The sequence below is a fragment of the Podarcis pityusensis genome (assembly GCF_964106645.2).
Source record: "Podarcis pityusensis genome assembly, chromosome: 6".
Lineage (NCBI taxonomy): Eukaryota > Metazoa > Chordata > Lepidosauria > Squamata > Lacertidae > Podarcis > Podarcis pityusensis.
Window position 1 is genome coordinate 95,598,999 of NC_138030.1, and position 24,096 is coordinate 95,623,094.

At 43.7% G+C, this 24,096-nt stretch overlaps 1 protein-coding gene across 3 annotated transcripts; it reads right to left on the reverse strand.

The window, feature by feature from the left end:
- Nucleotides 1-688: 688 nt before the first annotated feature.
- KLHL20 (kelch like family member 20) lies at nucleotides 689-24,087 on the reverse strand. 3 transcript variants are annotated; one of them, XM_081012185.1, is made up of 13 exons: nucleotides 23,941-24,085; nucleotides 22,511-22,597; nucleotides 20,425-20,490; nucleotides 19,066-19,639; nucleotides 15,086-15,244; nucleotides 13,360-13,454; nucleotides 11,380-11,495; nucleotides 8,162-8,345; nucleotides 6,886-7,029; nucleotides 5,583-5,716; nucleotides 4,647-4,855; nucleotides 3,580-3,686; nucleotides 689-2,550 (listed from the first exon to the last, which is right to left on the reverse strand). In XM_081012185.1, the coding sequence occupies exons 3-13, from the start codon at nucleotides 20,445-20,447 to the stop codon at nucleotides 2,466-2,468; spliced, it is 1,830 nt and encodes a 609-aa protein (XP_080868311.1). In that variant the 5' UTR covers nucleotides 20,448-20,490; nucleotides 22,511-22,597; nucleotides 23,941-24,085; the 3' UTR covers nucleotides 689-2,465. The 3 variants fall into 3 exon arrangements, with proteins under 3 accessions (XP_080868311.1, XP_080868312.1, XP_080868313.1); XM_081012186.1 differs by lacking the exon at nucleotides 23,941-24,085 and adding an exon at nucleotides 23,643-23,803; XM_081012187.1 differs by lacking the exon at nucleotides 6,886-7,029 and having other exon boundaries at nucleotides 23,941-24,087.
- Nucleotides 24,088-24,096: the final 9 nt, after the last annotated feature.

Below are 24,096 nucleotides of genomic sequence, written 5' to 3' on the forward strand. Positions count from 1 at the left end.
TGGAACTCCTTCCTACAGGAAGCAGGGATGGTCACCAACTTGGATGGCTTTAAAAGAGGATTAGACGAACGCGTGGCAGATAAAGGCCATCAGTGGTTATAAGCCATGAGGGCTATGCTCTGCCTCTATGGTTGGAGGTAGTTGCTGGAAACTGCAGGAAGGGAGAGTGCTCTTGTGTTCAGATCCTGCTTGTAGATTTCCAATACACACCTGATCCAGCAGGCTCTTAAGTTCTTCAGCTGCACATGAAATTGATACTACAGTAAGCCCACAACTTGTGTGCATTCAGCTTTTACGTGCTGGGCAAAAAATATACTTTGGCAAGCCCACCCACCACTGAGCCCAATGTGCTTTGGCTAGACATGATTTGGGCTTTGGACATGATCTCCAGAATGTAACCCCCATGGACCGTATTTACTCAAATGTGCACCTTGAAACCCTAAAAAAGTATTTGCTGGTGAACGTAAATGTGCCATCAAATCTAATGTGCAACTTAATTTTTGTGACGTAATTTGGCCAAAAAAGGTGAGCATTAGATTCGAGTAAATACGATATGTTGTGGGCTTACTGTATATTAAGGCTATACAGAGGTATTTTGCTCAAATACTGTTTTCAATTTACTAGCCCAAAGGGTTAGAGTTGGGAGCTATAAAATAAGTTTATAAACCAGCAACTTCTGCTCTTTCAGTTAAGTCATGAGAAAACACACCAAATGATTTTATTAAGGTAACACTATTTATACAAATCAACTCATGCTAGAAAAAGCACAAATGATATGTAAACAATTGTTTACAGAATACTTTTTCTTTGTAAAGGTGCAAATGTTCAAAATGTAAACACAAGAATGCCATCTCTCAGGCCAAGAAGGGTTTTCCCCTTTCTTGAAAATCCACTTGTGTTAAGTTCCCCCACCCACCCGAAGACATTGAGGATGTTGAAGTTTACAAATAAAGCTACTTCTTAAAGGAAATGTCAGTAAAACTTAATTTCATTGGCATTCCTTGCAACTCACCTCAACTCACCCAATGCTGCGATCAGCTTTCCTTTCTGCTGCTTCCTTGGCACCACAAGAATAGGACACAAGTTATACATAACTGTTCTTTAGCTCCAGCCATCACTGGGCATGTTTGCTGGGGTTGCCTAGAACCAAGAACTGCAGTGGCATAGGTTTCCCATCCTTGCCCTGCAGCCCACTAATTTAGCTTACAGTCGTGACAGCTGAGTTTTTAGATAGAACTATGCTTTAAGGATAAAGATGGCAGCTTAGACAAATTCAAAATGCTTATAATTCTAAGCATGTCTTTCAAAAGTGACAAGACAGGCATCATTATATATAGATGTAGATACCATTTCACTAACGGTCAGTGTGTGGCTCTGAAGTACAAATTATTACTAGGAGATAAAATAGGTATCCTATTTCTGATACAGTACTCTGTTCTTTAATCCAAATCAGGCTTGTATATGTACTTAGTCACACTAGTTAACATTACTAGTGCACTAACTGAGAAATACACTAGAGCATACAGTCTATACAAAGGGAGACTATCTACCAAGACATTCTCCTCCACAACCTGTACAGAAATGAACAGAAGCAGCGCACAAATTCTGCTGTGCTCCACATTGACTTCAGTGGGGCTTGTGCTGGAGAACTTCCCAGTAGATTGCTCAAATTATTATGTGTCTATTCCTTGTTCCACTTGTTTTCTGTTTTTGTTTTTTTAAAAATATTTGTTCTTACTGACCCACAGTGCCAGCAACCTTTTGTTGGCTAGCCCTTTGCTTCCAAAGATTTTAACTAGGCCAAAGCTTACAAACAGCTTCATTTAGAAAGCTGCATCAGAATTTTACTTGGGGGGAAATCACATTACCATGATATCAACAATATGGTAGAAATGAAATGGAACAGGTTTCAGCATATATAGAATTTCCCCCAGTGCAATGTAAAATTCAAGCAGCAGCATCTTCTGCCAAAGCCCTGTTGAAATGAACGGGCTCTTATGCAACTAATTCATTTAAATGGAGCATATGGGCCCTCTTTGACTTGACCTCTTTAAACAAGGCCGATGATGTGTCAGAGAAACATTTGTCTATGCAGATGCATTGTCTGCCTCTCATTAGGCTCCTGTCTTTGATGGAACTCATACAGCTTGAGGTCTTCATTGCTCAGAATAACATTACATTCCAGTTTCTTCATTAAGATTGTAAAATTAGAATGGGGAGACAAAGACAATGAAAACTATGTGTTCCAGGTATAGTCCTGGGGTTGCTTGGTCTGGTCTTCTGTAACTAGTAGAGGAGGGGGAAATGCTTGCAACATCCATTATAGTCCCATAGAAAGAGGCACCAGCGAATAATATAAATGTGATCTCAATTTTACTAGAGCCTCAGAGAGCTCAGCAGTCACCAAGCTGACCAGCTTCAATAGGAATGAACTCGGAGTGAGAGAGATTTCTCCCACTGGCTTTCTACCATATATGGGATTCACAGTGTGTCATTTTTATAACTCCTACTCCACCTCCAAGCCGACGATAGTTCATTCCTCCATACAGTCTGCAAAGAAAAGACACACTTTGTTACTCTAATTTAACCCCTATTCTTACAGAAGTGCAAGAATCAAATTTATAATAGCCAACATGGATGCTCTCCAAATGACTGTATTAGGAGAGAGAAATTGCCATATGAGAATAATCATTAGCTGGCATGCCTGTTACTAAATAGTGGGATATAGGCCAGCAAAATATGAAGAGACTGAAGAAAAAAGTCTTGAGATTATTTTGATGCCTAGGGTTGATAGGAATCTGCACACGGTCTTAATAAAAAGGCTGGTTCACCCACCAAATCAAACCATGCTTTCATATTATGTGAGCAAGACTCAGACTTGTCTGTTCCCTTCCCCCCTTCATTTTGTGACAAGCTGGAGTTTGCCCTCAAGCCCACACTGGAAGCCATATTTTGGGAGGAATTCAGCATAATGCAACCAAATCGCTCTGTCAACAATCTTGCTCTGGATTTTCTGACACACCCCTAGAGCCAATGGAAGCACACAGGGGGAAGAGAGGAGGAAAGTCTCACTGCACAGACTTTCTTTGGTGGGGCTTGTTAGCTGAATCCTGCCCTTGATTGTGTTTTTCAGTTCTGGCTTCTGGGCAAACCATAGTCTGAAATGATTCCAACTTTAAAGCAGAAACTAAGGTTTTCTGTAGAATTGGGAGGGAATCAAAGTGCACAATGGGAGGAGGAGGAGGAGGAGGAGAGTTTGGATTTGACATCCCACTTTATCACTACCCTAACATTCTCCTTTCCCTTCCTCCCCCACAACAAACTCTGTGAGGTGAGTGGGGCTGAGAGACTTCAGAGAAGTGTGACTGGCCCAAGGTCACCCAGCAGCTGCATGTGGAGGAGCGGGGAAGCAAACCCCGTTCACCAGATTACGAATCCACTGCTCTTAACCACTACACCACACTGGCATGTACTGAAATTCTATCATTTAATGCCAAAGCAAGGGTTTGCGCATTGCTTCTGAACAGTATTGTTCGAAAGACAAAATGCATCCTAATTATGATCTTTAAACTTCTTTACCTCCATGTGTTGGCATCTGGGTCAAACACTTCAATAGTCTTCAAGTACGTTGTGCCATCAAAGCCTCCTACGGCCATTAGCTGTCCATTCACAACTGCGAGGCCAACCTAGGTAATGACCAAATAAGTGATTTGTGTAAGTTGGAGTGTTGCAATACAGTCTAGTGTTCTAAACTCAAGGGCTTCTGCAGAAGGATATTCAGCGGGGGCAAGTACACAATTTACATTTTTCCACTGGTGGAAGAGAAACTAAGAAGAAGAGATGGATAAGAGCTAATTAGTTTAACTAGTTCATTGGTCAGGCTATATATCTCAATGCACATACTGTCTACATCCAGAGTTGACAGAATTGTACTGCTTCACTCCAAGTCTGAATTTTCTTTTCAGCCTAAGAGCAGCACTGATGGTCAGTCTTCCTCTGATGGCCACATATTAGTGACAGGTGTAACCAAGGTATACACACACACACACACACGCACACACGCCAAACATGCAAGCATGCAGCACTCTCCCTATCACACCCACCCAGCCTTAGCATTTCCAGCACTGGAGGGGGGTGGGCCTGGAAATGCCTTCTATCCTGGAGGATCTAAAGAGCTGTCAGAGGGCTTATCTCCAATCTTAGCATTGTGCTACTTAGTGTAGAGCAGGCATGTCCAAAGTCCATTTTGGGGGCCTAATCCGGCCCACCAGTCGACTTAATCTGGCTCCCGCAGCAGTATATGTCCTGGGGTAAAATCCCTTAAAAAGCTCAACAACTTTGGTCAGCCCTCACGTGTGTTCACTTCATCAAATCTGGTCCTCTTTGAAAAAAGTTTGGGCACCCCTGGTGCAGAGGTTGGAGAGAAAAGGTCTCCCTTGTCTGCTCTTTAGAGATCCTAAAGCATTCTGATTGCTTTCTAAAGAACAGAGAGCTATATTTCCTGCTCAAAATGGAAGATAAAAGCTGCAGTAGCTGGTAGGCCACTTCCTGTAGCTTAGCAGACTGGATCCAGCGTTCAGGTTAGCCACCTCTGGTCTAAAGAATTCAAGCTGAGCAGGTCAGCAGCCAAATCAACCCCAGCTTACCCCACTACGGCGTGACGTCATGGCTACCACAGGAGACCACTGGTTCGTTCTGGGGTTGTATCGCTCAGCACTGCTAAGTTCAGTCGTATCATCTCTGCCTCCCACAGCATAGATCATGTCTTGGTATACCGCACAACCTAGGTGCTTACGCCGAGTGCCCATGGGCGCTATTGTGTGCCAACGGTTCTCCTGAGGGTTGTAGCGCTCCACTGTGGAAGATTTGCATACATGGATCAAGGGCAAAAGAGCACAGCCACAAGAAAAGAAAAGCCAAACACAATGGAAGCCATTGTTCGTTCTCATTTCTATTTCTTCTGTTACATCAGACCAAGGGACCATCAACTGTGCTATCGTGTTTCTGATATTGCCTGGATAGCTCAGTTGGTTAGAGCATGGTGCTGACATCACCGAGGTTGCAGGTTTGATCCCCATATGGGACAGCTGCATATTCCTGCATTGCAGGCGGTTGGACTAGATGATCATCAGGGTCCCTCTGAACTCTATGATTCTATGATCCTGGCTAGCCAGATGCTTCCAGGAAACCCAAAAGAAGCCCCCACCTTTTTCTCCCAGAAGCTGGAAATCTGAGGTATAATGCCCCTGAACCTGGAGAAAATTCAGCTATTCAACTTCAATGGCTATTCAGTTATAATGGTGAGTAGCCACTGCTATCCTACATGAGAAAACTGAAAGTCTAGGATTTAAACAGTTCTCAGATATTTGTCTTGCGAAATTGCCTATCAGATGGAGACATCTGCATATCTACTCAATATAAAATTAGCAAAATACGACAAAAAACAACAACCCCAAACCACCCAGAGCTGAATTCTACTACCACCAGCCCTTTCATTTTCTCAGGAAAACCTTCAAATGAGTCATGTCAGAATTCCTCAGAAGCACCTGGAGAGTAAATTACCGGCTCTTGCATGGAGATACCTGTGTTCAGAGGTGACGTCCCATCAGAGCCTCCAACAGCATAAAGGAAGCCACCTAGCACAGCCACAGCCACCCCAAGGCGCCTTGTACTCATGGAAGCCACGCGAGTCCATTTGTTCTCCTTTGGGTCATACCTCAAACAAAACACAAAAGCATCTCTCTCACCAAGTCTGACCAATTCCACCAATACCCCTCAAGTATCTGGACCCTGGCACTAGTCTTTATCTTAAATGTGTCTTAGAAGGCATTGGTATATAGCCTGACCTCTTAATACTTAAAATAGACTAGCAAACTCAATTATCACCTCCTGAAAACAGAATGGGTTCCATACCATATAGACAACAGAATATTCTACCAGAGATAAACCAGGATTTGGGAAACATATACGCAGTAACCAGTTATTCATTTGTCAAGAGGGTCATGTCCTTTCAACCATAAACTGGGCAAGGTAAACAAAATAATGAATAGACAGGAACTTATGAAAACTAAACAATGGGGGGGAGGTATTATGACAATTATAATTAATTAATTACTCATCTAAAGAACCAGAAAATCCTCCTGGCTCAAAAGAGTACTTAAACCCCAGATTTTAAATGCTTAAGTTGCTCTCAAAGCTCCAACAAGGGACCCATTTTCACTCTACAATTTTGGGAATCAACCCTTTGCTTCACTGGACCAAGGACTAAGGCATGGGTGAGAGATGCTGTAGCCTTCCTAGTATGGGTTACTGATGAGGAGAGCAACACTGTATTTTTCCATGTATAAGACTATATTTTTCCTAAATTTTTGAAGTTTAAAATAAGAGGTTGTCTTATACACAGATAAGTGCATAGTGCATTTTCTTAATTTTGGGTTAAAAAAAAGGGGTCGTTTTACAGACGGAAAAATACGGTAATTCTCAAATGAAAGGCGCAGTTCTCTTAATCCCTAACTGAGGTTCTGCTTACTTACCTCTCCTTTCTCACTTGACTTTTAGCATGAGTACTGTGGCAAAATTGTCACATTCACTGTCTCTAAGCTTTTTGGGATAGATAGGGATCCTTTTCTCTCTATAGATCATGCTGTGTATGTGAGTTGATGCCTTCTTATATTTTAACTCTGCTGTCTGAAAGCAGCATTCATATACTGTCACTTTCGTTTCACGTACTAAACCAATCTTCCTTTATTCCTTTTTGTGAGCATAAGGCTAAGGGCAAAGACGTGTTCATAACAGACACACATTATAACAGTAGCAAAAGATTCCTGGCAATGTGCATAGGAATGCATGAGAGTGCTCCCTGCTCCCAACTCCTTAAAAAGATACCTTTCAACAATGTTAAGACAGGAGACACCATCCTGTCCACCCACAGCATACAGGTAGCCACCAAGAACTGCCACTCCGACACTGGTTCTGCAGGTGCTGGTGGGCGCTACATCGCTGCTCCACTGATTAGTCTTTGGGTCGTATCTAGAAAAGGCAAACATGTCAGGTCTTTATGGTCATTTCACCTGGATTTCTTAAACCTTTTGCATTTTCTCATTACTTACTGCCCTTCCCTCAAGACCTCTTGTTGGTCTATGTCAGTAGAGGCTAAACATTATAACCTGGACACAGATTAGTCAATGGAATGGGGTACTCTTTCCAGAGGCAGTACCTCCTTTCCAAAGTTTCAGATCACATGGGATCAGGAGCACCATGCCATCAGTGCCTCTGCTTATGATGTTTAGGCTACAGGGTTGATGCTGTGCTAGTAAAAATGCCCCCCCCCCCACATGCACAAGAGGGAAGAATCGGGGGGAAAGCCGAAAGAGGCACCTACCCAAAAATCTAAAAACACAGTTGTGGATGCATGCAGCACATGCCTGACTTGTCCATGTCTACAGGCACAAAACCCCACCTGGAACCCAGCCCTGCACACGGACAAGGAGAGTTTCCCCACAGTTCAGCTCTGCACCTGGAAGCTGAGTCTGGGGAAGAGAGGAAGGGAAACTAGGTGCTGCTTAGTCTCCTTCCCCTCAGCCTAAAGCCGGAATGAAAGAATTATGTGCTCCTTCATAGTCTGGCTACAATTCACCACCACTAATGGGAAAAGGGGCTGATATCCAATTTAGATAAGAGAGAGGGCCAGAAAAAGTGAATCCCTGCAGTGTGTATGTGTATGTGCAGTTTCTAACCTAAGAAATCTCTATGACAATGTCCTCAGAGATCCAAATGATGAGCCAGATACCAGAACCACTGCAAACAGGTGTGCATAGTGTACCATGCGTACAGATACTTTTTTTAAAAAAATGCTTGTTTAGGAAAGTATTTGGATCTTGATCAATCTTTTTTTAGATATATTGTGCAAAGATTACAACTTGTGGAGGGGAATGGTTCTCGCACTGTTGCAGAAGTATTAGGTTACAGTTAGAGTAGTAGTCTCTAGTTTGCATTGTGGTTTGAAATGTTCGGAATAAGCTATCTTTCTCATTCCAAGAAAATAAATAAATGAGAAATGGAATAGGAGCTTGCATGGAACCCGATTCAACATCCATTGCTATAATCAGAGCAAGCAGTTAAGCTCCAGAGAACCAGAAAAGTGTGTTTGACAAGAACTTACCTTTCCACACTATTAAGATAGGAAGAACCATCATGGCCTCCCACTGCGTACAGAAGGTCATCCAAGACACTGACTCCAACCCCACACCGCCTTTTGCTCATGGAAGCCACCATCCGCCACTCGTTCGTTTGAGGGTCGTAGCGTTCAACACTGGAAATGGCATCCCCGCTGCACCAGCCACCCACTGAAAGTTGTTGGACATGCAATGCAATGGGATGACAGGATATAATTAAAATACATAATTATATTAACATTAATATGAACTTCTGGGGAAGAAAAATGGTGGACTAGACATCTGTTGTCAACACACCATGGACAGAGACAATTATGTGGCAAGTAACGACAGCAAAGTACGCCGGCTCCCTCAGCCAATAAAGCGAGATGAGCGCCGCAACCCCGGAGTTGGTCACGACTGGACCTAATGGTCAGGGGTACCTTTACCTTTACCTTTAATGACAGCAAAGCCATAAAACTTGGTTATCACATTATCTCTGGGAAAACAGAGATAACAGGGATTAACCTCTGATGCTCTGAAAGGCTGCTTTCCATGCTAAGCAACTGAGAAGTTTTTGAGGGACTTGGATGGGGGTGAATGACTAAGAGTGGATGAAATCGCATTCTTGCCCAAACACCACATAACAGTCTTAAGGGACATAAGGTTGGGTAAACTTCCCTTTTTTAAATTATTTGTGAGACTGTTATAAATTGTGACTCAGGTCATCTGTCTACCAGTTAAAATATACATCTGGAATGGCTTAAGCTGCTGGCTTAAGAAGAGACAATAATTAAAAGGCTGAAAGCAAAACAAAAAGTATGTCTTAATTGTTTGTGCCTAACGGGATGTGGGTGGCGCTGTGGTCTAAACCACAGAGCCTAGGGCTTGCTGATCAGAAGGTTGGCGGTTCGAATCCCCACAACAGGGTGAGCTCCCATTGCTCGGTCCCAGCTCCTGCCCACCTAGCAGTTCAAAAGCACATCAAAGTGCAAGTAGATAAATAGGTACCACTCTGAGCGGCTTCCAACAGAACACTAAAATACAATAACCTATTAAACATTAAAAGCTTCACTAAACAGGGCTGCCTGTTTTTTAAACAGCTAAGAGGTATTCCAACTGTTAGAAATCTTTACTGTATTTGATTTTTAACCCTCTGTCCCTCTGCTGAAAGTGCTGGTTGCAAAGTGAAACTAATTAACATAATTATGCTACTGTGAGAAAAGAATGAGCTCTGATAAGCAGCCGGGGGCTTTGACTTAGAGCCAAGACTGTAAGGTCTTCAGGAAAGTGGGTTGTTAGTAAGACCAAGAACACTCAGTAATGGAAAAATACGGTGGACACTGACTGTTGTCATTGTGCAGCAACTACTGGATGAGCAACTGAAAGAGCTCACAGCTGAACTGCATAAAAATGTGAATGAAAATGGACCTGAAAAAGATGAGGCTAAAGAAGACACAGAACCTTTGGAGAATAATATTGATGGAGGACTGCCAGAATAGGAGAGTGGAATGGTAGTAGGAGACAGTAGGTGGTGAAATGGAGGGGATCTCTACACAGGTACTGGAAGAGTGAAACACTCAAAGAGTAGAGTTATGATGTTGGAGAAGTGGAATGAAACCATGGACAGAAAGATTAAGAAATATTCTGAGCTGCCAGAGAGAGATGAGAAAGAAAGGATCCTGTGTACAATTTGGAATGGACTTGGAGGGAAAAAAATGGAGGAAGAGGAAATGGAAGGACCTTTTTTTCTAAATTAGGATGGAAAACCATGACCAACAGGAAATGGGAATGGAAGATACGAAACTGGATGTGAATTAATGAATATACAATAAGTAAATAACTATGGATTACTGTTTTAATATATGGCCACAGCAAAGAGACCAATATGAGTAAATTGCTTCTCAACACTGGAGTTGTTGTGTAATACAGTGGAACCTCGTGTTACGTACCGTCCTCCTTGCGAACGCTTTGAGTTATGAGCTCTGCTAACCTGGAAGTAGATGCTCCCGGTTGCAAACTTTGCCCCGGGATGCAAGCGGAAGTCACGCATCGGCACGCAGCGGGAGGCACCATTAGCGAAAGCACGCCTCATGTTAAGAACGGTTTCGGCTTAAAAATGGACCTCCGGAACGAATTAAGTTCATAACCGAAGGTACCACTGTAATAGGAGAACCTCTTTTAGACTTTTGTGTGAAAGAAAAAATGAATGAACTTGAGATGTCTGGATCTGAAGACTGGAAAAAGATCACCTAGCAGAAGGAGGAACAGCTGGATACCATTCTGGAGTGAATGCTTTGAATATGTTGAATGATCTTCTCATATATATATATATAACTGACAGATGGAGAATCGGAAACCCTTTTCATTTCCTTCTTTTCTTTTTTTCATTCCTTTATTATTTTCATCTTCCTGTTTCTTTTACTACATTTCTTTGCTTTGCTCTTACTTTTTTTGTGTGTGTCCTCTGCTCTGGGTCAATGAAAGGGTTAACCTGAACTCAGGTTGCCAGTTGGGGTGGAGTTTAGGGGTGGAGAGTTTAGAAGGCTCCCTGGAGCCTTTTGTTTCCTCCCTCCCATTTTTCACTTTCTGCTTCTTGGAACAAGGAAGAAGCCATGTGGCCTGAATCTGCAAGTGAACTGAATCTATCTAAAAGGGCAACTTTATAGCCTGCATCTTTGCTAACCCAAAGAGTAAGGAAACCAAGTCCTTTACTTTTTGAGATGTTTGGAACCATTTTTCATCTTTATTTTACTGCCAGCAGACAGAGTTTCCACAAGTTTCAGCAAACAAGTCTCCGAGTAAAACATTCACTCATTGGGAAATCTAAGGATCTATGATTCATTCTAGCCTAAGTATTTTCATGGGGAACATTTGTTTAATGGTGGATAAGGCAGATGCAAACTAACCAAGTTTTAATGTGCTTGGAGCAATCATCACTTTGCCTAACCCCCCACTGGAGAGTAGGAATCTCTCTTCCAAACCTCTCTCTCCAACACATTACTTTTGCTCAGCCTGGATTTTACCACATATACATTTATACTGAAGTTTTAGGTCACACACATTTAGATAAGTCAATTCTCCCTCAAGTTAAAGGTGGCCCACTACAACCGTCAGAGATCCTGTTGCCTGGAACAAGGCGAGGGCCCTCGCTGCCTTGCTATACTGTTGACCAAAAATGGTATGCCATGCCTCTCTGACCAAGTCTACAGTCATACATACATACCTGCAAAGAGTACTTCCCCACAGCGGATAGGCTTGCGTGGTCGAGTTCTTGGTCCCTGCATCAGTGGTCGCTCTTGGGGCAATAGCAAATAGTTCTTAGCTTCATCCACCAGGTCCCTGCACGGGAAAGGCCATATAGTATTTTTACTGTGATCCAATCATTTTGCAAATTACCAAAACCCGCTGCTCCAAAACAAGACACAATTTGTAATTTGTTATATAATCAAAACCCAAACACAGTTTAATATAACATTTTGATTTCTTATCTTACACATTTTGAAAACTCTGCTGAAAAGCAGCAACACAATTAACATTAGCAGCCATGTTTAAAAGTGGAAGGTGAGTCGTAGCATTCTGCTAACTAAGTGCATTGACTTGTCAGGATTTAGCAATGCAATTTTCTTGAAAAAACAAACATGAGCCAGTGTGGTGTAGTGGTTAAGAGTGATAGACTCGTAATCTGGGGAACCGGGTTTGCTTCCCCGCTCCTCCACATGCAGCTGCTGGGTGACCTTGGGCTAGTCATCCTTCTCTGAAGTCTTTCAGCCCCACTCACCTCACAGAGTGTTTGTTGTGGGGGAGGAAGGGAAAGGAGATTGTGAGCTGCTTTGAGACTCCTTCGGGTAGTGATAAAGCGGGATATCAAATCCAAACTCTTCTTCTTCTTCTTCTTCTTCTTCTTCTTCTTCTTCTTCTTCTTCACCCCCATGGCATGTTAACTTATCAGGCCATGCTAAAAATGTTTGATTAGTCAACCTACCCAAACCCCTTACACCTGGCTCACAACTGACATCATATCTGACATTGGGTAGAGATACAGCTCCAGTACTGAATGGGGAATTCAACCCTGCTTGGTTTAGGTGAGCCAGTGAATTCCCAGAAGGAACCATCTGCCATGCCAAAACACTACAGAAAGCAGGAATGAATCCACCTGCATCAGATGATGTGCTTGGGGAGTTTGCCCCCCCCCCCCCCGAGGGCCAACTCTGACAGTTGGGAGGGACAATCCATCTATCAATCACAAGACATCAGATCACTGACAGGTTGGTGGTCTCACCCAGCTGTCAAAGTTGGGCAGCCAGGGTGGGGGAGATAAAGATCTGGCCCATTAGGCCACAAAGGTTCTCTATGCCCGATGGAAGTTGCAATCTTGCACAGGCAAAATGTTGTTGATCTTGGAGGGATTTACTTTACAGTAAAGATTCCACAAATCATTCGGTACCAGTTTAATATGTCAACAGTACAGCTGAATAATAATCTTTTTATATACCGGGCTCACAGAAGTTTGTGCTTCTCAGAATCTCTCAACCCCACCCCAGCAAAAGACGCTTGTGACAGAAGATAGATTTTATGGAAAGATAGTCTATAATAAACTGGTCATTTTAGAAAGAAAGCATTTTACATGATAGTAGGGATGGGGGATGTGTGGCCCTCCAGATATTGCTGAACTACAACTCCCATCATCCCTATGGGCTACTGCTACAGTCTGATATAATGCCCATATGCAGAGCAGAAACACATTTAGTTTCATGTTAGAAAGAAAGGCAGCAGGAAAGTTATAAGATAATCCAAGATTTGAAGTGACATAATTTTGTCAGGAGTGGAAAATAAGATAGGGTGGACTCTTGCATCCCTCAAGGAATCTACTAGAATCAGCTTTTGTTGTGTGAGCCACAGAGAAGGAAAGTGATATTTTTATTAAATAAATTTGTGCAACTGAATGAAATATTCATGCACCTCCTTTTTGCCAACAGAAGATACTGCCATTACCTATTTTTATCCCCTTACCTCTCTATGCTGCATCCTAATTTCAGGTCCTAGAAGGGCACTTTAAACATTCCATTTTATGATAGTTATTTTTTTAACAAGGCAGTCTGACACACAAAAAATAGTCAAGCTTCCAAAAGATGAGTTCTGACCGAAGATCTCACAGACAAAGACCTTTTGGCTTTCAAAATGTAGATGTACTGTGGCGACTTACCTGCATTCTTCATCACTTTTAATGAGCGGGTCAGAACCAACTGTGCCTACCAGGAACTTTGGGCTGAGCAGTGGCAGACGCACATGTTGCAACACCTGCAAATCAAGGACAATGGATCAGACGTGGGATGGGGCACCACACTGCTGAAGAGCGCCCAGCATATGCCAGAAGTTATGGGAATGCTTTCTGTGAAGATCACGTTATCAGATGTAAAAAATCAACATGCTCCATTCACTCATCATGCCAATCATGGTTTGGGCTTCTAAACTCTAGGGCCGAGCTGAAATGGCACCCCAACTTCGCCACCCTATTCGCAGTGGACAAACTAGATGACGATTCAGCAGATCTTGGTAGCTTTCTACAATTTCTGAGCACTGCTATGCAATGAGGGAAATAAATGCTATCTAGCACAACGGCTGGCAGGAGTGTTGCTGCAAAACAGATGGTGATTGGAAGCGGGGGTGAGTCAGGGAGGTGGTTTTGACACTATTTGCCCCCTCAATTCCATCCACCAATTATTCAAACCAAAAGTCCTCTGCAGAGAAAGTTGCTGCTCAGCCTTATTTAGAACACCTTCTCACTCAGCTTCCAAATCTACTCCTGTCTCTATGGTACAGCAGCCTCTGGAAATGATGTGATGCCGTAACCATGGCTTGTCATCACATCAAGCTATAGTTAGCAGAAGCTTTGGTTTGTAAAGCTGCTTCAAAACCAGTGTTAGATTCTCTTTTGCTGGCTGATGCCTTGAAATCATGATGTGTTGCAAGTAGATTCAGAATAGACAGAATAAAGCACTTATTTACACAATGCATGATCAATTCAGAGGACTAACTACAAGTAATGGTGATGACCACTAGTTTACATGCCTTTAAAATGAAATTAGACAAATTAATGCAGAACCGTGTTATTCTCCCCTTGAGAACAGTTGGGAAAGGGCCTCACCTTTGGGTCTGTGAAGGCACTTTCTGTTTTTGAGAAGGGGTCAGTCCCTCGCCCCTGATGACTTCCTGCCTTTCGTAGAATCATAGAATTGTAGAGTTGGAAGGGACCCAAGGGTCACCAAGTCCAACTCCCTGCAATGCAGGAATCTCAGCTAAAGCATCCATGCCAGATGGCCATCCAACCTCTGCTTAAAAACGTGCAAGGTAGGAGCCCTTGTTGCAAAAGGGTTGACTTCAGCAGGGTTCTGCACTTTCAAGCCAGCCAAAGCCCACACATGGCATCTAGTCCAGCATCCTGTTTCCCACAGCTGCCAGTAGGTCCTCCTGGGAAGCCCAAAATCGCCTTGGAGCCAGTAGTTGCCTCCCATTGCTACACCCCAGCAATTGGTATCTAATGGGATGCTGCTTCTGAAGCTGAATGTTATGTAAAAGCCAATAAATAGCTCTAATAAAGTATACATTTGCATTTGATACAATTTGAGAGAGATGTAAGTGACAAGCGCTCCTTCCTAATGCATTTTCACTCATTGGCCAGAATATTGGAAGGCAGGAACAAGTCTGTGTTTTTCTTATGGCTCCGTAAGTAAAAGGCTAAAGTGGGAACTGATATTTCTCCCCTCTCCTCCCTCCCTGTAAGGTCTTTGGTGCAACAACCTGTCTTTTTTGCTAATGTTGTTGTGGGTGATTGATAATGCTATAAGTAAATGAATGTCAGTAGGTCTTGGGCAAAGTCCTATCAGCATGCATGTCCTTGCGGAAGAAAAGTCCTGTAATCCAAAGGTCACCTGGGGAAGCTGAGGTCGCCTCTCCTGAATGCTATATTTCACCCAGGCCATCACTGCATTGAACACCTGCTCTTCACTCCGGACATTCAGTTCATCACTGGATATGATGTCAATTAGCTGATTGGCTGGAAGCAGCATGAACTCCTCACTTTCCATCACCTGCACAGAGATGCAAGAATACAGAGTCATGGAAAGCTCTTCAAGCAACCAGCAAGCATTATGAACTGCAGGTGCAAAGTCCTGTTCACCAATGAAACTGGGGAACCTTCTGCTTCTCAGTATTTCGGTACAAGCATTTTACAAGCCTCAGAAAGCAACATACTGGTAACTTTTAAATAACAATACAGGTTAGGTTAGGCTGGGCCAGTAGATAGACTGCTTTGAATACAGAAGGCTTCATTTCAAATCCTTGCCAGCTATGAGCTTCAGACTTGTCTTGGGCCAAACATCACTGCAGCCTCAGTTTTCTTATCTGTATTCTGGAAATAACAACAACCAACCCTAAAAGGCGGTTGATAATAATAATGTACCAAGTTATTTATGCCTTCCATTACCCATTTTGTAAACCAACAGAAACCATATTCAGGGGTGGTTAGGAGGCTTAGACACATGAATGAGGAATCTTAGCCATTAAAGCAGCTGCACCTGTAATACAGACAAAAGCCAGAACAAAAAGTATCGGATAAAATTACCAACAGTTTTGCAGATAAATCTGAAAACGCCTTCTTGACCTAGGCTTGAGGCAGAATATAAGAGCATCTCAGGACAAGGGGGTGGGCTCATTTGATCCCACCCCTGTTCTGCTCACTTTCTCTAAAAATACACACAGAGGCCATGAGTGCAAATGCACTTCAGAGGGAACCAGAGACTCCTAAAAACGGCCAAGGACTTAGCTAGCATGAATTACAAGCCTCTGACATGCTGCAAACAAGTTAATAAATTTGTTCTAGGCTCTGGGAGGAAGCACGTTACTCAGAAGATACGAGACGAATCAGAGAGACTCTCGCATTTGAAACAGAGGAAAGAACATTGACTGGACAAGCCCCTTGAAGCCTATCCAACTGAACTGTAGGAAATTTCTATAGTTGCTTGAGTCTTAGGGAAATCACAAAATTGATTATATGAGGCCTGCATATCTTATGAGCCACCAATCCACATACAGTTCACCATAGACTTGGTCAGTCTATTGCTTTTGCTGTCTGCTTGGGCCAAATATTGTGACTGTTTGGCTTTGCTCAGGCTTGGTGGGTCACAAGTTATGCAACCCAAACAGCTAAAACAAGAGAAACCTAATGCTTAAAACAGGAGTCAGCAAGGTTTATCTTGCCTGGGCTGGATCGGTCCCGCGGAAATCTCTCCGTGGGCTGGATCACGCATGCGCAATTTTCGACATCTGCATGATTTCTGCACCCATGATTTCTGGTGTCTGTGTGTGCATGCCCGCAATTTCCATTGTCTGCGTGTGCGCAGATGTGATTTCCGGTGCTGTGGAAGCGAGTCCCCACGCCGCACTGCGCTGGTTTAGCGCAGTGCGTGAGCGGGCAACTCGGTCTGGGGGCGGCTCATGGGCCTGTCAAACGACCTCCGCGGGCCGCTTCTGGCCCATGGGCCTTAGGTTGCTGACCCCGGCTTAAAACATGCAAGATCGTTTTTGATAACCTCTAGAAAAGGGAGGAAAGAGAAACAACAGCTATAATCTAGCATATGAAGGGCCAAATTAGCTATAGATCATACCTCGGAAACAGCCTTTTCTTTCACCAGAACACTCCTCCAATGCAATTATGAGAACAGCTCTAGATCAAGCAGCTCAAGTACACTAAAGGAAGCCATGGAGACAGCCAAGTGATCTGCTAATAGACAATCCAATTTCTTGCTCATGTAAACTCCACAATATGGTTCCCGCCCCCCCCCCCCCGTCATTTGCAGTATTGGTCAATCTTATATCTGAAGCCAGGGCTTTTTCTCAGCCTGCACCTCTCAGGTGGTGCCACTGCCATTCTAAGAGAACAAGGGAGGTGTTCATAATGAGTTCTGGCATCTCTTTTTCCAGAAAAATAGCACTGTTTGAAGCTTTGACATCTAACAGAACAGTTAAAGGGATAACAACAGGCCAAGAATTTAACTTATATGCAGATGATGTGGTAGCACTTGTAAAAGACTCTAAGAAAGCATCCAAGAAATTGTGATACTTGATCAGAGGATTTAGTAAGCGCTCAGGATATAAAACTAATATTATAAAAATGGAATGAATGGGTTTTAATATGAATAAACCTGTGAAAGAAAAAATAATAGAATAATATGAACTATCACAGAAAGACATTCTGAGTAAATATCTCATAATGTGGATATCACAGAATTTGGAAGGTTTTAAAAGCATAATCATGATAACTTATTACGGGAAGTAAAAAATGAGTAAAGTCAATGGACACATCTGAAAATATCATGGATGGGGAAAATATTGGTGTGTCCACAAATATTACTTTTGTTTTTAAACATACCATTATGGCTTGACCAAACAGTATATGGCAACTGGGGGAAAATATTGATATACTTTGGTATTTTTTAAAAAAACCCAAAGTCACTGGGAAAACACTGACAAATGCATTTGAAAATGAAGGCTTAGATTGCCAAGCAGACAAAAATTACATGGAAAAGCTTGTGGGCTATTTACAATGCAATTTGTTTTTGTTTTATCATGTATTTTTTATTCTCATTTAGTATTTTTTATCTTGTGAACCACCCTGTGATCTTTGAATAAATAATAATAATAATGACTGTTTGTAATTATTTCAATACCTATCTTTGAGAAGTATTTCCCATATGCTAGTTGTGAGTCATCAAACCAAATAGAGACCACCAGTAGCTTGAGATACACCCTGTTTCCGCTACCTACTTGTCCCTGCACAGAGGAGGAGGAAACTGACACCTGATGGGATGATTATAGGATGAATTCAGTTCGGTATGGCACAGGTGTGCATCCCTGTGCTACATCTGAGCAGGTAGTCCTGAACCAGTGGGCTAATTCAAGCAGATGCAGGCTGGGTTTGGCTTTATGGTTGAGATTTTTAACATTTTACATCATACATTTTGCAGATGGCCTCATGCCAAGCTACGTAATTGCTTACCCTGAACCTTGCTGGGGAAAGCAACCTATGTCTAATCCATGCACCAGTTATGTAGTATCACAGCAAGCAGTATTAGAAACTCAGATACATAAACTAGAGGCCAAATGGCTCCTTAAACCAAAGTTACAGTTGCCAAAATGGAATGTCTAATTGCCATTTTTGAGCAAGACGGCTATAAAGTCTTATTTTTCAAATGATGCTCCCAAGACAGTGATAATCTGTAACCGTTCTCAGTGAAAGTGCATTCCTGCTACTCTAAGGCCATCCTTGCTTGCTGATTTATGGATTAACATTGATCAGAAAGGGGAAAGAGGTTTATCATAATGTGAGAAGGCTTGCAAAGATGCTGCAAGCTTGGTCTATATATGCAAGGGAAGAATTTTGGTAGACAGAGATTTTATGGTGCAGGGAAATCTAGGCCATATTGCACCACACACGAACTTATGTTATGAGCAGTCATATCAAAGTTTTTCTGTGTTTCTATCATCAATGAGGCCCCATCAAAGATGACAGCCAGTTAATTGCTTTGAAAAATATGAAGAAAGTGCACAAATTAATGTCTTTACTCAAAAACAAAGTTAAGACACACATGATGCAAGATAGACTCATGGATTGAACTTCAGCCTGTATATAGAGGATTCCAGTTTGGAATGCTTCCACATATTATTATTTTTATTTTTTTTAAAAAAACACCTTACTTATCAAGAAGCAAGGTTCTAGGACCAACTCTTTCCCTGTTTTGGTGATTTTCTAACTGCAGGGACAGTTCAGGAAAAAATGCCGAGGAGTGCTCAGAAGTGGTATAGATTCCTTTGTTTATGTAGACCAGGCCTTAGAGGCAAATGGACCACTTACCTCTTGAAAGTTATGTTGGGTGAATTTGTCAGCAATTCTCAGAAGTTCTCTGCAGGAGTGGGTATCAGCAAATGCGCGGATGCCAAGGCAATTGGAAGGATCCAACTGTCTCTTCAGGAACTCACAGCAGGCCTCTTGGATCTCAGCTAGCTGGAGGAGGCAGGCAGCTGGCAATAACGTCTGAACGTTACCCTCTTCCACCGTGATTTGGGATGTGTACGCAAAGTCAATCAGAAGCTCCATGGCCCTTTCATCAATATCTCTTATTACCACCTCCGTTTGCCGGCTCTCTGCAAGCTCCCCTGTGAACATTGCTCGGAAGTAAGGGCTGCAAGCTGAGAGGATCACCCGGTGGGCATAGATCTTCTTGGCCCCCACAACCAACACCACATCGCACAGCTCCCGGTGCTTCCGCAACAGGTTTATGACCTCCAGGGTTTGCCGGGGGTGCTTGTCTGAGATGTAAGGCATGCGAGCAGGCTGTGGCACTCCTTCCGGGAGCTTGTTGGGATCTCCGAGAGTGCAGCGGCTCGTTACATCCATTCCTGTTTCGCCTGCTCGATTACTGGCACACCTGGAAAAGCAAAATACCAGTGATACTAATGGGCAATTTGGGGGGCACAGAGTGGCGGGCAGGGAAAGAGAAGAAAAGTCCTGTTCCGCGCATGCGCGGAAGCGGCGAAATGCGACCCGCGCATGCGCGTGTTACGTTCTACTCAGGATGCAAACGGGGCTCCGGAACGGATCCCATTCGCATCCAGAGGTACCACTGTAGTTAATGCAACTCTTAGCTTCACCACCACCACCTGAGTTTTGCGATTTAAAACTTGTTAAGAGCAAGTATTGCCAAGCACTGACTCAGCTCAGTCTGCACGCCAAAACCTAGTTATTTGTGCTAACTATGGTGTGCTGTGAAATCTGAATTAATGAATACAGTGGTACCTCTACTTACGTGCCCCTCTTGTTACGTATCCTTCAGGATACGCACATGGCAAACCCGGAAGTATATTTCCGGGTTTCGCCGCACGCGCATGTGCAGTAGCGCTCTATCGTCCCGCGTGTGTGCAGGCACCTCCGTTTGCGGAAACCTCAGGATCTGACTGGACCTCTGGAACTGATCCCGTCCACAACTGGAGGTACCATTGTAGTTATAATTATCACTCCCATCTCAAGAGGTAATTGCACCACAGAAACAGGTGTACTGAGCAGAAAGAAAATGAGAAGAAAGTCTAAATCATTCTTGTCTCTGTGTATACATAACTTAAACATGGTTTGCGTTCTACTCTGTGATTAGTATAAACCATGATTTGGTTTAATGTCTGAATTTAACCTACAATAATTTCTCTTTCTGCATCTTACCTGCGCATTGGCTTTCCGTCCATGCACTGCAAAGAGAAGTCTTCAACCTACACTTCTGTGCCAGTGCTAAAGAAAAGAATGAAATAGTGTGTGACAATCCACTCTACTGATCTGTAATCCAAGAGCAGTATAATCAGGGCATAGAGTAAATCCAATGAAATCAGTTGACTTAGGTTAGCCATGACCAACTTAAATCTATTTTCTGCAATAGGTTTATTAAGAGTATAACTTAGTCTTCATGCTGTATCCAATGCTGCAGTTCCAACATTGCAAGAGTTCCAAAGTGTGCAATGGAGTTTCCTCTTCTGTCCCCTCTAGCTCCCCAGAGACCCTCCAGAGAAGTTTTTGGAGGCACACGGGGGAGGAGAGGAAACAGAGGTCTCCTTTCCTAAATACACAGACCAGGGAGTAAGCCCATTAGACACAATTATGGTTTATTACATTTCTAACCTGCCTTCATTGATGCAATTTTTTTTAAAAAAGGATTAGAATTTTCTCAGGCAATTCTTCTTTGACATGTTCAAATTACCAAGCTTGTCTAATATTTTACTTCCATTTGGCATCCATATTGGCCTGGTTCGCATGTCACTTTAAACAGTTAAGCTTGACTGTGATTTAAAGATGAATGCACCGTGTGTTGGTATGCAAGGAGAAGTTTGTGGCTGCTTTGTTCCTCTGCTGCTGCACTGCAGGAAACTAAGCCATGGTTCAAGCCCAAGCTCCTGGTTTATCTTGCTCCAAGTTTGGTTCCAAGCTGTAAGCAAGGTTTGTTTTTCGCTTACAGCTCATGGTTTATTTGGAAGAGGCAAACCATGAACACAGCTTCTGACAAAACACTAAGCCAAACCATGTCTTAGTTTCCATAGTGCAGCAGGAGTGAGGGAGAATCTTTTTCCCATGCGCTAGTGAAGTGTGCTTTCACTTTTAAACTAAGATTAAGCTTAACTGTGGTTTAAAGTGGCATGTGAAAATGTGCACCCTGTTGCCAGATGCAGGAAGGCATAAAAGTAAAATAAACATTCCCATAATATACGCAACATAGAACTATAAAATCCAAGAGCTGGAAGGGGTCCCAAGGGTCATCTAGTCGAAACCCCTGCAATGCAGGAACCTCGGCTAAAGCATCCCTGACAGGTGGTCACCCAATCTCTGCTTTAAAACCTCCAATGAAGGAGCGTCCACCACCTTCTGAGAGAGTCCATTCCGCTATCATACAGCTTTTACCCTCAGAAAGTTACTCCTGATATTTACATTTATATTTCACTTTTCCTCCAAGGAGCTCAATATAGCATGCACACTTTCCCCCTCCAAATTTTATCCTCAGAACAACCCTTGAGGCAGGCTAAGCTGAGAGATGGTGAATGATCTAAGGCAGAGCTGGTTTTTCCATGAGGCAAACTGAGGCTGAGAAGTGAGGAGAAGGGGCTGCGGTGGCTTCTGGCGAGATTACATAAGAGTCTCTGGAGGCCTCTGCACCCTCTTGCAAGACCTCACTGCAACCACAACTGTGCACCCCTGGTGAGCAAGGCTTTGGCAGGGGCAGCAAGGGGGTGCGGGTGCCACACGTGCAGGGTGGCACCTTCCCATTTTGCCTCAGGCAGCAAACCAGATAAGCCACCCCTGGACTAAGGTCACCCACAAAACTCCATGACGCAATGGGGATTTGAACCGTGCTCTCCTAGGTGTCAGCCTGATACTCCAAACTCAAGGCCACCACACTTGCAGTCCCACGGAAGACACAGGCAGTTCAGGAAAGCCCCATTCCTTCACACGTATCCCCAAGGGGTCTATTTTACAAGAATTTGGCTGTTATATGCAATACTATTGCCAATATAAAAGTACAATGAAACAGTTATTTAAAAAAGGATTAAAAAAATTTATATACAGTCCTCTCCTTATCTAGTAGTCAGAACATCAGGGCAGAGTCTACCTGAAACAGAACTTTATACTTATCCATTACCATATCCAAAGTAAAAGTACCATGTCCAATTATAGTTTTTAAAACATTAAAAAGCATTTCAGCTATCATAACTCATATTAAAAGAAAACAGAGGTTGGTGAACGAACCATGTTTACAGTCACTCACCTTGCTGTGAAGCTGAGGTAATTCACAAGCCCTGAATAATCAAGAATCCCTGCCTTCTATTCATTTTATCCATTGAGATCAACAGGACTGGACAAGAAAAAAATTGATGAGTGACCACAAAGGTTCCTAAAAGTTAAATTACAACACCTAAGAATTTGAAATGCTTTACCTATTCTATACCAAAATAGCACCTGCAGAATGGAATTCTAGCACTTTTTCAGCCCTGGAAAAATCAAGGTTTCCCCAAAATTGGGCTAGGGACAGATCCTGATTAGGATTGGGCCTCAAAGACAAACTTGACAGGTGGTTGGGGTCACCCACCTGTCAATCACATGTGATTAGGGTATCACAAGACTAGCAGGTAGGTTGTCCCATCCACCTGTTAAAATCCCTTGCACAGGTATGTAAGTCTCTCAGTGCTCTGCCTTTAAATAATCAATACCATTGGTTTAAAAAGGCTGAAAAGCAGGGACTAAATCTTGCTGCCTAGGTTGTGTGGTCCTGTTCCCTATTGGGAATAGGGGATGCCACCAATGCAGAATTAACCTCTGTTCTCTCCTTGCATAAGCAGTGATGTCAGCTGATAGTGGGTGGGCATGGTCTGGGGAAAATGACCTCACTGGACCCCCTGGTAGGCCAAGATTGGCCTGCAGGCTGTAAATTCCACATTCCAAATTCCAGATAACCTCCATGGGATGCTGAAACTGGGCACCAACAGAGTGAATCTCAGATTCCCAAAGAGATTCATAGGCAGGCCATCTAAAGTAGCAATCCTATCCACTGATTTCTGGAAGCAAGACCCATTTGATTCAGTGGAACTTAGTTCTGAGTAGGCATGTAAAGCATTATGCAGCCAATCACTGCAGAAGTTTGGGAAGCTGTCAGAGAAGGCAAATCTTCTAAAAGCCCAGGATCCAAACTGATGCATCCTCGAAGGCCAAAAAACAAAGTAACTAAATAAATCCCACGGACTAAAGCCTCCCCTGGTACTCAGCGCCTCCTTGGTCCGATGCAGCCGCACTGTATCCTCCCCCCCCCGCCCTCACCCGCTGCAGGTCCATCTTCCAGCTTGGTCACCCAAACTCCATTTTCTCCACCTCAAGCCACCTGACATATTCTAGGGTCCATTCACCTTCCCCCCTCGGCTTCTTGCCCTGGCCTAGGAGCGGGTCTGCGGGATGACTAAACAAGCAAACCAGATCCAGGGCGGGCGGGCGGGGGGTCCATCAACGGCGACAGACAGCTAAATGGAGCCTCCACGTTCGGAGGCAGTATACCCCGCTGCATGCCAGGGGCCGGGAGCGAGGCGGAGAGAGCTGGAAGGGAGCAGGCCCCGGGACCGGCGCACCTTTGGCCTGAGGGGCCCTTTCGCGTCCTCCCCCAGCCCCCCCGGCTCCCCCTCCTCCGCCCCGGCTGCCTCGAGAACCGACCTCGCAGCGGAGGCGGGGAGCGGCGGGGGCGGGGCGGCCTTTCGAAGGGTCCTTCCCGGCTTCTTTCGGCACCGCAGCGGCTCCCGCAGCTCCTGCTGGTCCCGGAAACTGCCGGTAGGAGCCGCGCACGCAGCGCACACACCCCGCCCCCGCGCC

Coding starts and splice junctions, on each gene's coding strand:
- KLHL20 (XM_081012185.1), bottom strand. CDS start 20,447: ATGGACGGAAAGCCAATGCGCAG. Junction 8,346..11,379: donor TGGGGAAGTACTCTTTGCAG/GTATGTATGTAT, acceptor AACAACTTTCAG/TGGGTGGCTGGTGCAGCGGG. Junction 2,551..3,579: donor CCAGATGCCAACACATGGAG/GTAAAGAAGTTT, acceptor TTTTCTTTGCAG/ACTGTATGGAGGAATGAACT.